Genomic DNA, 19,011 nt, shown 5'->3' with positions numbered 1-19,011 from the left:
TACTGGCATAAACTGGTTTATTGATACTGGCATAAACTGGTTTATTGATACTGGCATAAACTGGTTTATTGATACTGGCATAAACTGGTATTGGTTTACTGATACTGGAATAAACTGGTTTACTAATACTAGAATAAACTGGTTAATGATACTAGAATAAACTGGTGTATTGATACTGATATAAACTAGTGTTGATACTGATATTGGTATAACTGGTTTCTTTATCTGTTTTAAACTTGTATTGATTTACTGATACTGGAACAAACTGGTTTATTGATAATGGTATAAACATGATTTAAACTTTACTCCTACAGATTAATTTTTATGTTTAGATATACCTTTTAGTATTAAATTACACCATACAAGAAAACACAAAAAGATGAATTATTGAATAATAAAAAAGGTATAAAAAAGACGGTTTAATAACTTATTTTATCCACATATAGAATAAAATGAAAGCTTGTAAATGTATGTGAAATATGATTGAAATGATGTAGTGAATTTACACAAGAAATAGCGTAGTGTTATAGGTACTTTAGCAACAATAACAACATTTTGAGAAAAGTTAGAGTTACCAAGCACATCACAGAAATTGAGCAACATTGAATAAAATAACACAAACATTCAATTAGTTTTACCAAACCAAAGGACATATTGTTTTTGTCAATGATAAATATCAAATTGAGACAATACAAGGATGTAATGCAAAACTAGTAATTTGTCATTCAATTAGTGCATACAACATTGTATTTCATTGTAGTGGGAACCCAGCTTTAGTGAGTATTAATTATTAGAACTTGTTGACAGGCACCAAGAATTAAAAAAAAAGTAAATGTCCAACAAAATAAACAATTTTACTTTAATGCAATACAATAATCTATTTAATTCAACAAATTCAATAATCCACAACCTCTACTTTAAACTTATGACAAACAATAAAACAGATGATAAACAAGAGAACAGATAGTAAACAGCTCGATAAACAAAACAATTATGGATTATTTCTTAATTTAACAGAATGTTTTGATTTTGATCTGCAATGAACTGTAGAGCTCTGTATCTTTTATATGCCCTTATTTAAGAAGAGAATTGTTTCAGAAAGTAGGAATGTAAAAATTTAGATCTGCGGACTTGTTTAAGGTTTTGTAAATCTGGTTGGTAATTTAAGAAAAGGCATCAATGTAAAAATGGATGGTAATTTGACTATCTTAAAAAATGATGAAAATTACGAAAATGGCAAAACTAGAGAATTAAAAAAATACAAGCTCTACAGTATTGGAATTGGACAAATTTGACAAGGACAGTGTTTGGACAATTAACAGTGTGGCTACTCTACCTAGTCCACTTCCTTCGTATCCTGATCCAGACCCTGAATTTAAAATAAATTAAGAAAACAAACTAAATGTTAGTAACAAAATAAATTAACTTAAAACAAATTATTGTTAATAGATGTGAATTTAGAATTATATAAAACAAAATACAATAAACTATTAATGTGTTATATTGAATTAAGACTTTATCTGATAGCACATTTTAGGACTTAGAATCACCATTCACATATTGACAAGTTCAAATGTGCAGCACAAATGCAAACTAGTGCAAACACTATCTACCAGGTGTTAATCTTAACACATGACCATCCAACAGGTGCCAACTTAACAGTGTTTAATGTAGTACCTGGATTACCAGGTGCTAAATATTGCCGATTCCATACATACATTTGTGATATTTCTCACTAAGCAACATATTAATATTCCTATAAAAGCAGTACATTAACATTTACACATCGAAACGCCAATACCATGTTTACATAGACCTAATGTACTGCGGTATTACATGTTAAAATTACACTATAATAAATAGCAACATTGTGTAGATGTCCCTGATGAAATTGGGAAGGCACTCCAATTTGTTGGTTGTCGTAGATAAAAAAGGTGACTTTCTATTTGCATTGGGAACATCTCCACATATGTCACACGATTTCCTATCCTAAACTATCCAACAAGCCAAAAAAAAAGCAAAAGACAAAGTACCATAACCGAAAAAAGAACAAAATGTTCGAAATTTGTCAAATACCTCAATAATAATTGCAAGCAAAAGGTCTGTCTATAAATTGTTTATTCTCTTAATCATTGCATGTGTGTAAGAACAAGGGTTTGTGATTTTTTTATAAAAACCTGTGCAAAAAAAAGTGTAAAACCTATAGTATTACAATCCAGTCTGTAGGCATACTATATTCACAATGCAAGTGCACATAAAGACAACAAGATGCAAAAACGTCTGAGAATATATTCATTAGAAGTAACATACGTTTTATCTTCCACAAGGGAAATCACTTATAGCTTCTCAATGAACTTGTATTTGATGTGTTTACCATATGCATGCCAATACATCAGACAGTAGTGTACTGTATCGATTAGTAATTAATGATTACAAATTTTGTGGAAATTTTCTTTTTTGGAGAATTTGTGTTAAGTTTAGTAAGGTCTTAAATCTTATAATAAAACTTCCAACAATCTCAAAGTTTTGGTTCTTTTCTATTTAAAATTAAAAAATTTGAAATCTGGATACACAGCTGAAGCTATGTAAAAAACCCAAAATATTCTGTGATATCTTTCAGGCAACCCCACAGCCTAATTTGTATGCAAAAAACAAAATTTGCAGGAATTGATGCATGTTTTGTATTTTATATTAGAAGATTCAGGCTTTTTATTATATTTATCTTTTGTAACTTTTTTTTTCTTCTATCACAAGCTCCTTGGGGTTTCCTGGAGGTCTACCTTCTTTAAATTTATTTTACTCCTCTTTATTATGTGTATTATTTGTTTTTTTTATGAGATAAATAAAGAGATTGAATTGCATTGATGTGCTGTGCATATCTAAAGCAAGCTTAAGCCCATCAAGAATTAAAGCAAGAATCCCAAGACATTTAATATGTTAACATGATAAATACCAGAACCACTGAAGTCATCCTCATCATCACCGTCTGTGTAAATAAATGCAAAGTAACTAGTAAATATACAATTAATAATGACCTAATCTATGCAAAGACACATAACAAACTCCGCAATCGTAAATCTATCAGCACCTAAACAAAATTGCAAGTTAATACAGGAAACAGTTTCCAATTGATACCTGTAACTCTGGAAGGAGACAATTCCTGTAATTCCAAATTACATGTAAACTGGTTCTAACTGGAATTTTCCAAATGGTATTTTTTTTCAACTCTAATTTTCTCCTCCCACAGTTTCGCGTGAGTAACCACTGTACAGGACTGTTGATTGTGATAAGGTGTTAACATTAGTTTTTTCAATACAAACTTATTTAGATACTCACCTTGTTCACACCTTCCATCAAAATCTTTAAGAATGTTTTTCTTTGTTTCACAACTTGCCAGTTTCATTGAACACTCATTATCATAAGTCTTGCCATCCTCACCACATATTGGTTGGAAGTTCAAAGGGCAGACTGTCTGGCATTGACACATTCCTCGATCACACTCAGCTCCAAACTCGCAGGTGACATCAGCACATTCATCTATAAGAAATTAACAATGGTAGTAGCTTTATTCCATTATACATCAAAAATATTACAGTAGGTATATGAGTAAATTGAACCAAACACCTTTTACTTAAAGGCAAACAATCATCACCAAGCTTTAGTGCCATTGTTATTACTGTAAAGTAAGAAAACCAAAAAAAGTATGAAACATTAATGCATTATTTCAATGGAAGTTCCAGTAATAGTTATAGCAAATAGGTTACTGCAGTACACACTACTACTGCAGTAAATTTATTAAAGAATTTAAGCTTGGATCCAACACAGGACGCAATGCAAGGATGTAAAAACATCTCAAGTGAGTTGACCAATCACAAGCGACAGTTTGGATGTTCAATTGTGTTATGATTTTTTTTAATAAACATGCGTTGCGCTTACGTCTTTGAATTGCTTCCTATTGAGAACCAAGCTTTATGTTTAGGTAAAAGAACCAAAGTGAAATATAAATAAAAACGTGATAGAAGCTAAATGAATATTAAATGTGATGCTGTTACTGAGTGAGTGTGAACATTTTATAGTGCAGTGCTTACCACAAAGACCCAGTGATGCCACGGATGTATTTGCTTCGGTTTTACAAGCTTCTACACGTAGTACACATTCATTACTGTACGTGACTCCATCAGAACCACACACTGGGGCCTGGACTTCTATGCATCCTTCTGAACAGACGCACTTAGGTCCATCTATGGTCATCTCACAGATGGCACCATACTCGCACTCATGTTGCTCACAACCCTCTGAAATAAAATAGATTCCATTGTAGGCCTACTAGTGCTATCTAAAATGGATGAGCACTGTTCAAGTATTTACTAACAGAATAGTACAAACTGAATAAAAAAAGTGAATAGGAAAGTTTGCATTTGTTTTTATATTATGTAAAGATGTATGACACTAAAATAGTCAGGAAAGGTAGATAGAGAAGATTGAAAACAACTGTGCTTTGTATAAAATAAAATACAATGTGTAGTTAAACTGAGTGATGTTATATGCAATAAAACTAGATTGCCATCAAATATAAAAGATGGTAGCTAAACAAATTTAATCTTAGGCCAGGTGAGTAAAATGTGTACTAATTGTAACTATTGCTTGCTTTATCAATAAGGTTTCAAGGATGTGTGATTATAGACTTGTACTATGGAGTTTCTTAGTTGAAATCTCAATGTTTCAAGATCCAAACTTGAGAACAATTGTAAATATTGGGAGACTTTATAAAACATGGCCAAACCATAGATTTTAAAATACATTAAACAATAAGTTAATAACAGTTATATTATATAGATATTATATATATCATTTTTATAGTAAATCGTGGCCGGAAAAAGTAACAATAACATAGGCTCTACAGTAAGCTGATGTGCTTTATGGAAAATATATTGGCAATACATTTTTCACTTTTAATTAAGGAAGAAAAGACTGGACTAATAAAATATGAATCTAGTATTAGGGACTAATTTGTTAATTTATGTACTATCAGGATGATTTTTAGTATATTTAAAACAATCAAGAAAACTTGCATCTTAAGTGGAAAATAGAAGATCACTCCCACGATTATTGGGAGACCTTGTACAACACTTCCAAAAAGTGCAAACCAGTCCTTACCGCATAGACCTTCGTATGCAATAACAATATCCATCTTCAGTTCACAGGCTGCTTGATAAAGTTCACAGCCACTACCATAAGACATACCATCGCTTCCACAAACTGGTTTATACATTACAGGACACATCATGTCGCATTTGCAAACTGGTTTGCCGCCCTCTACAATACAGTAACCAAAGTCACAGAGATGTTCTAGACACAAAGCTGCCTTGTCAGTCACTGAATTTAAAGACAAATACAAATATGGTTTGGGGTTAAAATCATAGCACTGATGCAACCACAACACTATTTGATTAGTAGGCATGTGTTGACAATTATGTTTATAAAGTCGTAGCAGAAACTAAAGATCCTTTTAATATACTTACATTGAGAACACAACCATGTAAGTAACTCTAAAGTGGGACTTGAACAAATGAGCTTAAAATGATTTATTATACCTCAAGACCACCAAGCTTATGCTGATAGCTATGGTTAGATTCAAGCTAAAGGAAGCAGGGGGTATAGATATACTGCACCGACATAATATTCATTCTTTAACTATTCAAATAGGGAAAAACATCTTACCAACTAACTTCACTTTTTGATGCAAAGCTACTTGAACATAATATGAAACAATTAATTAATATTTAAATGTTTAAATTACTGATTTTATTATTAATTTATTATTTTAAAAACTCACCGCATTCACCCTCAGATACTATGGCCATCTCAATGGCATTTACACAACGTTCTCTGTCAAACTGACATTCACTGTGATATGTATTTCCGTCTGTACTGCACACTGGTTCATATATGTCTGCACACACAGGACAGGCACACATTGGATCACCGTTAACATCAACAATACATGGGCTGAATGGGCATACCCAGTTTAAACATGGATCTGAAATGAATATTTAAATAGAAATATTGTATATATTATTAATTTACGAATACTGACTGTACCAATCCCCAAACATGTATGCCATAACGATAGTGGCAATTGCAGCACCGCTAATTCTACAATATTATATTTAATATTTTTGCTAATATCAAGGTAGGCCTACTGTTTTAAGGTTTAACAGTATGAAACGCATAGTATACAAAACACAAGTCAATACACCGTATTGTACTGAAGCAGGTGCAAAGTGACTTAAAATATTTAATGTTGTATTTCAATCATGTAACAACAGAATATTCAATTTACCTTGTAAATTAATCAATTAATATTCACATAATGAGTTATTTAATGACAGCTATGTTTGCCATTCCAATGTAAGGAATTATACCCTTAGGCTGTTTAAGTGGGTGATGTTTTACTGTTCATATTTACTTAATTTGTATACTGTATTCAGTAGTATTTACAACAGCAGGCAGTGAGAACTACAGTATAGATTATTGTGAATAGACAAGGCTTGGTGAAACTCCTCAAAATATATTTGAATTTATTAAGAGTTGGTGAAAACATGTTCTGTACCTATAATTTATAGTAAAACACACATACTTTCTTCTTTCATACACATCCAACAGCAATCAACTCACCAATTACAGGATGGATATAAACTATTTTATAATTTATCGTGCTTATATAATAAAGTAAGTCTTATTTGAGGCTTAGAATGTGGAGTTGAAAGAGTGAATTTACTAAGAGTTGGTGAAAATGTTCTGTACCTATAATTTATAGTAAAACATACTTTCTTCTTTAATACACATCCAACAGTAAGCCACTCACCAATTACAGGATGGATAAACTAATTTATAATTTATTGCGCTTATAAACCATGCTAATTTTATACTTATTTGAGGCTTAGAAGGTGGAGTTGAAAGAGTTGCAAGTACCTTAATCACAAAACTAACTGGTAGTCCACTATATTGAATTCATGAGTGGGTGAAAAATATTTAGGCTGCCTTTCATGCTATAACATCTGACAGTGAGAGAGTACAGTAGGTCATAGAATTTCTCATCTTTAGGTCTACTGGTCCACACTATTTAATATGTATGATTTTGTTGTTTTATTGTTAGAAATTTCTTTTAGTTTACTATAAAAAAAATTAAAATCATGGGTGAATAAAAATCTTGACCTAGAATTTGATTTATGTATATTGTAATATTATAAGACAAATGACAAATTTAATCAAATATTTTATGTAATCCTTACCAGAAATATATACGTTTGAAGTAATGAAATATGTTTGATATTGAGCCAAAGAATATCTTCTTATGTCAATCATCAGGGTAACAGATGGGGACTTTAATGTTGCATCAGTGAGCGACGATTAATGCTTCAGATACTCGTTACCATAACGAGCAAACTATGTGACCTACAGTACACATCAATTTTCTAATATCTTATTTTGTAGATAAAATGCTGAATCAGTTTTTAAAAGTCAGTATTTTATTAGAGTAATATTTCAACAACAACATGCAATTTAGTTCGAATTAGGTAGTTTGGGTTAAAACAAATATGTTTTGTAATTTGGTATGGTTTCAAAAGTCTCTAATTGTGTTTTCTTCCTTCTGAAGGGAAAAGGCCTATGTCAGTTTATCCAGGTAAGCCAGGCACCAATCATTTTTTTTTTTTTCATATTTATTTTTGAAAAGGTCTTTAATTATTAATAATGGAACATGTTTTTAAAATAATTCAATATTCACTGTTCAGGTTATATTTATAGTGGCAATTGTTCAAAATGAACCAAAATTTAGAAATTTAAAAACATATGATCAAAATCAATCAAATGTATTCAATGGTGTTACTATTGATCATTACTTTAATTGTTCAATATAATATTGAATATGGTAATAACATAATATAATATTTTATTACCATACAGTATATAAATAAAAATTTTCTTTTGCACTTAATTGTTAAATACAAAAAAAGCTAAAATTCAGTGAGATTGATATTGATTAAAGATTGATGTCATACTACATACTAACAATTTGTATAGCTTATAAAATGTAAGCAACATTGAAAATTGCTCCATGAACAATAACAGTGAAAGAAATACTACAGTCAAAATAATAGTAATTTGCAAATAGGTTAATAATCTTAATTTCAATTGTATAAATAATCCAAGTCTCAACATAAATTGAAATTGAAATATGCGTACATTGAAAATTACTCATAAATTACTCATAAATAATGAAAAGCAATATATATATCTAATATATATATATCTAATAATTGGATTCAAAATCGAAGGGAAATTAATTTGTCAGATTTATGAAATAATCTAATATTGCTACTAGACATTTTGTTGAAGGAATGTGTATAAAGGACGTTTTTTAATAGTAATTTAAAAATAATATTATTAATAATATCTTTAAAAATTGTCTTCTTAAAGATAAGATGATCTTTTTGATAGGCTGCAATATAAATGGTTCATGTATGTATAGTATAATCTAGAAGAAAGAAAAAGCGTGTCTACACTATCAAATTAGTCTGACAACAAAAGTGTGATATGCCCAAATATGGTACTGATATGCCCAGATATGGTACTGATATGCCCAAATATGGTACAGATATGCCCAGATATGGTGGTGACATGACATCATCGTTTCCATATATGGTCATATCACATTTTTTTGTCATATAAAGTTTGATAGTATAGACAGAGCTTTAAATGTTGGTATGAGAATAGATGGCAATGATTTGTAGAGTGATGACGGATGGGAAATTTAATAATAAAGCGCCAAAAATAAGTTTAAAGAAAACAGAATACAGGAAATTGTGTATCATGAAAAAGGAAAAAAACTAGACCTTGGAATGCAAATTCTTCTGGACATAAACTTATGTTATTCAAACCACACCGTCAAGTATTTGAAAATTGTTGAAAGAGAAAAAAAAAACGGAAATCAAGTGGAATAATTTCTTTTCATACTAAATTTCAAAAAACTCATTTGGGAATGTGCATAGAATAATTGCATAATCTAAAATTTAATCATAACAAAAAAAGTGATACTTAAAAAGCTGCGTTCACATTATTTGAAATGAGCATGCCTTGTTTGCAATGGACCATCATGTATGCATGTTTTTCCAATCATATCTTTATTCAACTTAGCAGTCATGCGAGAGATACATTAACTTTAACATAACAACCAACCATTATTTCCCCTAGCCCAGATGTTTTTCTTTTCCATTTTTTTTTGGGTCAGTGTCAGCTTAAAATGTTTTTGTTTGGCGGAGTGTATGTTTTTTTTTATTTCAGCTTTTTTATCTTCTGATTTCAGAATGTTTTTGTTGATATGGAGTTGTAGCTTTGTGGTTAACATACTTGCTTTTCAATCCCAAGATCCCGGATTTAATACTGACCTAGTGCCAGGGGTAACTCTTTCAACTCCATTCCCTAAGCCTTAAATAAGACTCTTTATAAGCATTATATAATTTTTGTGAAATAGTTTATTTATCCATCCTAATTTGCAAGTTACTCTCTGTTGGATGCGTATGAAATAATAATTTTATAATAATAATAATAATAATAATGTCAACAGTATACTGATTGCTTCTGGTAAAATATAGTAATGAAAAATAAATAGAATTTAGATTTGTCCAAGATTGCATGACAATGCCTCTGCAGGGCCGCCAGCTATAAAGTAATCCCAGCATTGATTGTGTAGGTTTCCATCAACTATGCAACCATGTCCGTTTTTTGTTGTTGAAAAGACATAACATTTCTATTGGAACCAACTTGTTAATGGAAGCTTTTTCAATACTCATCTGGTAATGTGCAAAAATATCTTGATTATTCTTTTTTTTTTAAGAAATTGTAATTTATTTTTTTTTAATTTCTTTAAATGCTTTGTATATTAAATACTTTGTATGTTTTTTTCTTTTATATTGTATGTATATGTTTCATATGGAATTAATTCTTAATATAGACCACTAAATCATACCTGTTAATTATCAATATTATCCAATAGTCATGAAAACCTTAACAGATACTGTGAAAGTACTAAAACTAACAATACGATGCCGGATCAAGCACCAACAGTTGACAATATTGACATAATTGAACTTTAAGCATTAGGTCATGCGACTCCGCCGTTTACGCTGGATCTGTTCGAAGGCTTGCGGTAAATGATGCTTGAGAAAATCAACATATGACTCAGAAATTTACTAGGAAAATTTTGCAAGCAATTTACTTTTTCACACTTACCTGAACATGGGAATATTTAATCAATTCAGTAATCAATAACAATTTACACGAAAAACAAATGGGTAAATTTATATTAAAAATGTCAAAGATATAAAGAAGAAACTACACTAGAACACCACATACAGGGAACACCACTATATTAAGGGATCCGATAATTTCCCATGAAATGAACATGGGACACTTGTACTATGGCCAACCCCTGTTTAGGGGACACCCGGTTTGTAAAGGGGACCATTTTTTGGTACTAAAGATCATGATGTCCTTTTTTATCCTGTAATATGCCACACACAATAAGAAAATAGGCTGGTTTGCATTGAATACATTTTAAAGAATTTTTTTATTTTTCTTATTTTATGTCTTTTGGCACATGTGGCCAAGGATTATAAATAGTAAATTAATCACTGTCCAGATAAGTGGTAATCCCACTCAACAGGGACTATTTTGTCAGTTCACCTGGGTAACACCAACCCCTCCTCCCCCCAACTTGTCTTGAATACTGAACTGAGTTATTTTGCACACGGACAAACTGAGAACACTAGACCTACGGTTTTTGGTTCCACCACCAGAACTAGGAGTGAGTCAGCCAGCCTCAAAACAGTAAAGGGCGCTCCTGTCTTAGCCGCTTGACTTTCTCAATAGGAAACATTGGTTATTCATTCAATTTTTACCTTAAAGTCTTTTATTCCAATTGTATTTTTCAGACAAATTCTAAAAGTACTTCAAACCAGATGAATATTTAAAATTACCAAATAACTTACTTTCAACTTTGTAACACTCTCCATTATTAAGAGGGAATAAGTCCATATGTGATTCACAAGCTGCTTTTTCAATTTCACATGTATTATTGTATATCTTCCAATCATTTGCACATACTTCAGCCTTTGGTAATTGATCACACTCCATGTCGCACCGACAGTAGGGTGATCGGTCCTCATCTATCCCACATACTCCAGGGCTGCATCGGAATTGTTCACAAGGATCTGAAAAAAATGTATTTATATAACACAATTATTGGGACTGTGCAGCAATGATTTGACAAACAGTTATAATTAATAAAGAACAAAATTTAAAAATAAAATAAATGTTCCATGTGAGTGAATTAAAAGAATAATAGAGTCCAATTTTAAATTTGTATTATTCATGTTGACAATTTTCCTTTTTATTTATATATAATATGATAAAACATCTAGAACTTCCAAGAGTCATTCTATGGCTCACAGGCCAGAAGTTTTTTGGAGAGCTTTTTAAATCAGACCTTTTATCCCATAATGAGCTTAAAATATCTATTAAAAACAATTATCGAATATTGTTAGGAATAACAAGCTTTATAAACACTTCCAATTGTTTATTTAAATGTGAACACAGCACTATGAAATCAATAAACTATGATTTGCTAATTTCACAATATGACATCGTTGTGAAATATATAGTCTATAGTATAGCAGGTGTCAACATTAATGTAAGCTAGAGTCTTATTTTGATAAGCAAGGTCTCGTCACTTTATCATCATTCACGTACATACATGATTATGCTTCTTGTAAAAGTCCAATTTGTCCTTTGTAATCAATATATTCTGATGAAATAGCTGCGGGTTATTAAAAGATTTACCGAAATGATAAGGTGATGATAGAAATTGTATTTAAAAGGAAATAATAGTGGCCTTTGTCAGACATTAACCAAATCTGTCACATTAATAAAACCATTAAATTTTAGTTTAGTTAATAAATAATTTTATTTTGCTGATAATTTTAAGCAGATGACAAAATTATTTTTTTTAAAATAAAATAAAAGGTATGTTACTTTCATGAAAAGTATTATTATGGACATGATGTATGGGACGCAATTATGGACATGATGTATGGGGCGCCATTTGGCAAAAATGTCACCAACCTGCACCCTATAATGTATTACGGTAAATGTTAGAGGTACCATAGCAATGTAACTTATAAGTGTTTTATATTAAATTGAAAAGAACACATTAAATACAATATTTACTGAAAAGATGAAGTTGAATTAACATCATTTTATATTTAATTGGCTCGTTTCATCAATAATTCATTTACCTAGTGTAAATTGACAGATTAATTAGTATTGTAGTATTCTGGTATTTACAAACATTTAGACAAGTCACGTTCATAGCCAGTGTTATTGATGAGAATGACATGCATAGCTTCTACCTGCTTCTAGCATTTTCTAATCAATTTGTAGTTATCAGTACAGGTAGTAGAATGTGTCTCTTAACAAGCTCTTATAGTCCCTAAGTGACCAAAAGAGTATTAGAAGATGGTATTAAAATATATAAAAATCTTGATAATTGTTTTCCTATTTTATTCCTGGTCTGATGATTGGATAACATTTTTTGGAACTACTTTAAAAACAATTTGTTCAGATTTAATAGAACATTATTTTAAAATAATAATTGTTCAAAAGCTCTGTCTACACTATCAAACTTCATGTGCCTATATAAGATATGATGATGTCATATTTTATTTATTTATTTTTTAAATTTTTATTTAAAGCATATTTAGACAGGATAAAAACATATCAGGTATTGGCACCTGTTTTACATTATGGTCCTGTTTTTTTAGCAATAGATTAAAAACCTTCATAGAAAAAAACTTACAATGAAACTTTAAAATCAAATACAGACAATATTTACAATGTTTTTTTACTATATTTGAGCATATCACTGTCATATTTGGGCATCAAACTAGTTTGATAGTGTAGACAGAGCTTTAGTGTTTTGGAAATGGGACAAACAAAATAAATAACTGAACAGTTAGAAATGTATAAACTGTCATATCATAAACTGTAAAAACAGTTCAGTTGCAGCCCATTTACACGATTAACTCAGATTTGTAGTTAGTAGGATAGCCTACGAATCAAGTGATACCTCTCTGGAGACCTGACATATTTTCATATCATCCACAGCTAAAATTAAATATCATCTTTTTAAAATGTTAATCTGCAAATCCATTTATGATCACTGATTGGCTATTTCTTGTGGCTGTGTGTAAATGGAGCTAAAACAAAAACGGCATAGTGCAACGAAAACAATGTGTATACTTTGTATGGAATCCAAAGTAGGCTAGCTACTATATAACCTTGATCTTCAGAATATGACTATTATTCAACATATTATTTTGGTACTAATTAAATGCTGATACTACTGATGTTGCATTTCAAGTTTATATAAAACAATATGAAAACAGAACAAAACATACAATTGTTTAATTATCATAATTTTAGTTACTGGCAAGCATCTAAATTTAATCTGCCTTATAATCAGTCATTACATTTTGTTTTAGCTTGTTTTAGCAAGTTTTTTTTATTGGTAATACATACTGTTATTGCAGTAAAAAAATGTGGTTACTGCAGTAACTTCTGTATAATATAATTTTGACATGATCACTTTCATAAATATTCTTTGTTTTGTCAAATGATATTTTCTCACTGCAATTATACTTTAAATGTTGGTATACTGTATCTGTATGTTCTTTACATAGGCTGTTAAGGCCTCCAGATTAATTTGAAACATGGTGGCCAATCTTGACACCTGCTTCCATACCCACACTACTTTGGTACCTACAGTACATCACTAAATTTAATAGTACAGTAGGTTATTTAATAATTAGTACTTAGTAGGTATCTAAGATTGAAAGTTATTTTTCCTAAAGAAATTGAAAAAAAATTGTTACTTACTGCATTCGCCTTTGTAAACCACCTCAATAGATTTCTTTTGAACACAGCCACTAAGAGTTAGAGAGCATTCATTTGAGTAACTAGTTCCATCACTTCCACAAACCACTGAGTGATCTGACAAATCACAGTCTTGGGGGCAGACACATTTAGCAGCGGAGCCATCCTGCGTGAGCATGCACTCGGCACCAAACTCGCAGTTCTTATTGTCGCAGGGGTTACCAAATTCTGAAAGGCATATTGAAACGCAGGTTATAACTACTGGAAGAACGCTGGCTACCATTGTGATTTAGTGACAAACCGTATGGGGTATAAACTTGCACCACTAAACAAAAAAAAGTGCAAAGTCTACTGCAGTCTCATGAGTTAATTCACCTACAAGTCCATGGACTTTGATATGCAAATACGAACATACATATTCTATTACACATACTACATGTACTAATGCTCTTTGTGAAAGGTCTGGCACTAGGCAGCGTTTATTAATTTATCCGCTTCTCACTACTCTTTGTTAATCTTCCAATTAGTGCTGCTAGGTTAGAACAATCCATCAATTTTTTTTGTCTCAGCATCCATGCAGCGATCACAAGTCAATACATTATTGTTTAAGTTCTTTATTCTTCTTCCCGTATGATTTTAAAGAGAAAGACTGTACTGTTACGATACTGTTTAAATGTACATTTTCGTTTACAAGTGTAACAATTTAGCACTCTCAACAGTGTCTAAACATCGTGTGACGGATAATTAATAAAGTCTCGACAATATCCAATGAAACGTTGGTTAATTTAAGTGGATCAATACACTGTTAATTGGACTTCTTGCCGGGTGTCGGGATTCTACGAACTTTGACCCAGGTGCAAGCTACAAGAGCACTCAAGTGAGATTATTAAACGATATTAGTGTTAAGCTTGCAATTAAGTTGAAAGGGTTCCACTATAGGTATTTCTTATTCGTTCATTACATGAAGAGAGTGCACTTGTAATGAGGTAATTGAATAGAAGATTGATTAGCAGTAGGTCTATAGACATGGTGGTTAATAATGTATTCAATTATACTGTCTCAGTTTGAATAGGTAATACACACACCAATATTTTATAATTTGTCAAATTGTTACTGTGTGTTTACAAATTGTGATGTTTACTGAGATTTAGGGGTAACATTTAAATGTGCACATTACTTGTGTTTAGGTATCACTTAAATGTGATGTTTACTTGGATAGTTATTAGGGAATACATAAATGTGTAGTTTACGTTGATAGACATGAAGGGTGAATTTACACTGTGCTGTTTATTGGGATAAAAAATTGAGGTGTATTTACACTTGAATGTGCAGTTTACTTTGATAGACATTAAAGGGTGTATTTACACTTGAATGTGCAGTTTACTTTGACAGACATTAAGGGTGTATTTACACTTAAATGAGCAGTTTACTTTGATAGACATTAAGGGTGTATTTACACTTAAATGAGCAGTTTACTTTGATAGACATTAAGGGTGTATTTACACTTAAATGTGCAGTTTACTTTGATAGACATTAAGGGTGTATTTACACTTAAATGAGCAGTTTACTTTGATAGACATTAAGGGTGTATTTACACTTAAATGAGCAGTTTACTTTGATAGACATTAAGGGTGTATTTACACTTAAATGAGCAGTTTACTTTGATAGACATTAAGGGTGTATTTACACTTAAATGTGCAGTTTACTTTGATAGACATTAAGGGTGTATTTACACTTAAATGTGCTATTTATTGAATAGGTTGAAATATAATATATTATCTTGTTGTTCAATTAGGGATTTCAGGTGAAAAATTGATTGACACCCTATGAACTTGGAAATGATACCATATGAAGCAGAATTGAAAGACAATGACAATGCTTTTTAAATTTTTTAAATCGGACAAGGCGTTCAAAAGTTACATTAAAAAACAATACGAAAAAATAGATAGGAAGTCGAAGACATTGGTTTCTATGTTTTCTATTATTTTATTAAAAGCTAAAAGTGGTCCAAAACAGTCAACAAAATCATTGATATTTTGTACATAATTGGGTATATCTTTTTAACCATAAAGTGTACCGGCCTAATTTTTTCAACAGTTATTGATGTAATGTAAATACATAATGTTCAATAAAAATGTTGCCAAAAAAATCATAAATTATTGTTTTATTATTAATACATAATGAAACTATGTAATATTTGAATGTAATAAAATACATAAAATCTAACATAGCTCTTTAATTATTACTCACATTATGCCTATTTTTTTACCAGTTAATTGTATAATATAATTACACAATTTTTAATAAAAATTCTATTAAAAATATGTTTTTGTTGCCATGGAAACGTGTAATAAAATAAACATATGACATTTAATCGCAAAAATACATAAAATCTAACATAGCTCTTTAATTATTACTCACATTATGCCTATTTTTTTACCAGTTAATTGTATAATATAATTACACAATTTTTAATAAAAATTCTATTAAAAATATGTTTTTGTTGCCATGGAAACGTGTAATAAAATAAACATATGACATTTAATCGCAAAAATACATAAAATCTAACATAGCTCTTTAATTATTACTCACATTATGCCTATTTTTTTACCAGTTAATTGTATAATATAAATACACAATTTGTAATAAAAATTCTATTAAAAATGTTTTTGTTACCATGGAAACGTGTAATAAAATGAAAATATGATGTTTAATCGCAAAAATACATAAAATCAAAGATAGCCATTCGTAATTGTAATGTTGATAAGTTTATCAGCAAGCAGTAAGTTTATGTTGTAGATCTAAAGCTGAAATACCAACAGCTTTAAGAAAATCACCAGGAATATCTTCTTCCATGACTGTAGTAGAGATTAAATACCTGTTGATAAATATTAATTACAATAAGTTCACTTTTATTTTTATATGAAAATAATCGGTATTATTTAAAAAAAATAAATATTAACTGGAAAAAACACATAGATTTTTATAGCAGTTTTTAAATTAATCAATTAAAACTAAAAACCTACAAAATATGATGTATTCCTTTCATTTTTTATAAAAAAACATAATCCTCAATTAATTTGACCAAATAATACCCCTTGAAAATAAGTGGACCTGTCCATAATGTATTTAACTTTCATTGTACGGACGATTCCATTTACATTAATAGGAATGTTAAGCATTTCAAACTAATATGTTTTAAAACACTTAAAAATAATAAAGTACCTATTATTATTTCTTCGGAACGTTAGGAATAGGAAATATATTAATCATAATTATAATCAATGTTGGTTAAACTATAATTTATATAAGACTTAACCTCCGTTAAGTAAAAATTCTACTGGCAGTCCTGTGCAGGCAGGCACAGGCTAGCCTCAGCCTAAGACAATGGAACAAGTGGACTGTGGCTTGAGAAAGGAAAAACATGTGCCTACTCTTTTCTTTTTCCGTTCATCAATTCTCAACCAATTACTCTAAGATTTTAACAATAGCTAATTTAAACATTATATTTTCATATTATATGTGTCTTTGATTTAAAATATTCCATCAACCTACCGAAAAAACGAAGATTATTTTTGAAAGTCCACCAATTCTGTTCTAGACATCGTATAAACCTGGGACATGCTTTGTTTACAAGCTAAAGCCCATGCCTTTCACTTAGGAAACCAATTTAATTGTCAATCACCTCAGGTTGTCACGGAAACTCCAATCAAAAAGCATCATATTTTTAGATCTCCAAAAATGGGCGGTCATAAACTGCAAGCAGGAATTTCCCTCATCATGTTCATGAGGTGACCAGCTGGATAGGGTGTTAGTAATCTTGTTGTATTTCATTGAATAATTGATATTTCCGCGAATTGTCTGCAGCACTTGAAAGTAGACATGTGTACCTTTCCAAAAATGTATTATTTGCCCAAAAAATATTAATCTAATAATTAAAAAATGGCACTTCAAAATGGTCAATTTTTTACTTTAATGTGCTGTCTGTGTGTGTGTGACCTCAAGCTGTAGCCATGCAACTGAATACCCTAGTTCAATTGTAAGTTAGTTTCAATTGTATAGTATAGTATATAAGTGTGATAAGTTAAACAATCAGAATGTCCATTTAATTTTAAAAAATCTGGTTTTCTTTTTCAATTGTCATAAATTATTAATAATTATATAATTTTACATTTTTAACATAATTTTTGTTTAACTTTTTAAGCCATAAAATTAAAATATTAAAAGCAAGCAATTTATAAGTATCTGAAAAGAAAAATTGAACAGAATGTGATGTATTCAAAAATAAAAATGATTTAAAATGCAATGACATCAATCAGACATGACTATTCTCTTGACTGCATTTCAGTGTTGCGTGAAAAATACTTACGCATAAAATTCAAATACAAATTATTTAATTATTAAAATTTGAAATAAATCAAATTGAAAAATGTGTACATTTATTTTTTACACCAATTAAAATTCATTTCAATTATACATAGCTAACGGGCAATGGCGATTAATAAATAAATTTAATTTAACCAATGTAAGTCATTGTCGATTAAATTAATTTAATATGTATCTTATGAAAGAAAAATCAATCTACTTTCTTCACAGTAAATGAACATGGCCTTGTATGAAAGTCTCAGTACAATAATAAAAATGATTTAAGACTAAGACAGTCCTGACAAGTCTGGAATAATATTTCTTTTATTTGAATCTGAAACTAAAAACTATCACAAAATTAGATCATATGGTGCAATTTTTGTGAACACTTTGGCTATGTTTACACACTCTTTTTCTCTATTGGAGTTAAATAGACTTGTAGTCAATCTTGTATCTTGGTTGGAGCTATAACAGGGTAATTTTTATTTATTACCATATTTAATGAGGGTGGCCTATCCAGTTCCAATGAAGGAACTGATCATTAGGGTCCTCGTTTCTTTTGTTATGATCAGTTGCTGTGATGTACTATTCATCTCGAAAGATGAACTAGGTTCTTTAAAGTGCACATGAGCTAGATGTGTACACTGTACCTAT

The 19,011-nt window shown here is 30.2% G+C and overlaps 1 protein-coding gene across 8 annotated transcripts in view; it reads right to left on the bottom strand.

Moving 5' to 3' along the window:
* The window catches only part of LOC140044732 (agrin-like), an 83,810-nt gene that overhangs the window by 19,716 nt on the left and 45,083 nt on the right, over positions 1-19,011 (bottom strand). For 5 of the 8 annotated variants that reach the window (XM_072089362.1, XM_072089364.1, XM_072089369.1 and 2 more), the window contains exons 4-11: positions 13,996-14,220; positions 11,052-11,273; positions 5,837-6,040; positions 5,158-5,376; positions 4,089-4,295; positions 3,337-3,537; positions 2,954-2,986; positions 1,337-1,369 (exon numbers count right to left, since the gene is read on the bottom strand). In XM_072089362.1, coding sequence (XP_071945463.1) covers positions 1,337-1,369; positions 2,954-2,986; positions 3,337-3,537; positions 4,089-4,295; positions 5,158-5,376; positions 5,837-6,040; positions 11,052-11,273; positions 13,996-14,220 — 1,344 coding nt within the window. The remainder of the gene's footprint in view (positions 1-1,336; positions 1,370-2,953; positions 2,987-3,336; positions 3,538-4,088; positions 4,296-5,157; positions 5,377-5,836; positions 6,041-11,051; positions 11,274-13,995; positions 14,221-19,011) is intronic. The other 3 variants (XM_072089366.1, XM_072089367.1, XM_072089368.1) reach the window with 3 other exon arrangements.

This window comes from Antedon mediterranea, chromosome 3 (assembly GCF_964355755.1).
Source record: "Antedon mediterranea chromosome 3, ecAntMedi1.1, whole genome shotgun sequence".
In the NCBI taxonomy this organism is placed as follows: Eukaryota; Metazoa; Echinodermata; class Crinoidea; order Comatulida; family Antedonidae; genus Antedon; species Antedon mediterranea.
Note: the sequence above shows the minus strand (reverse complement) of the source record. Positions and strands in the feature narration are given on the sequence as shown.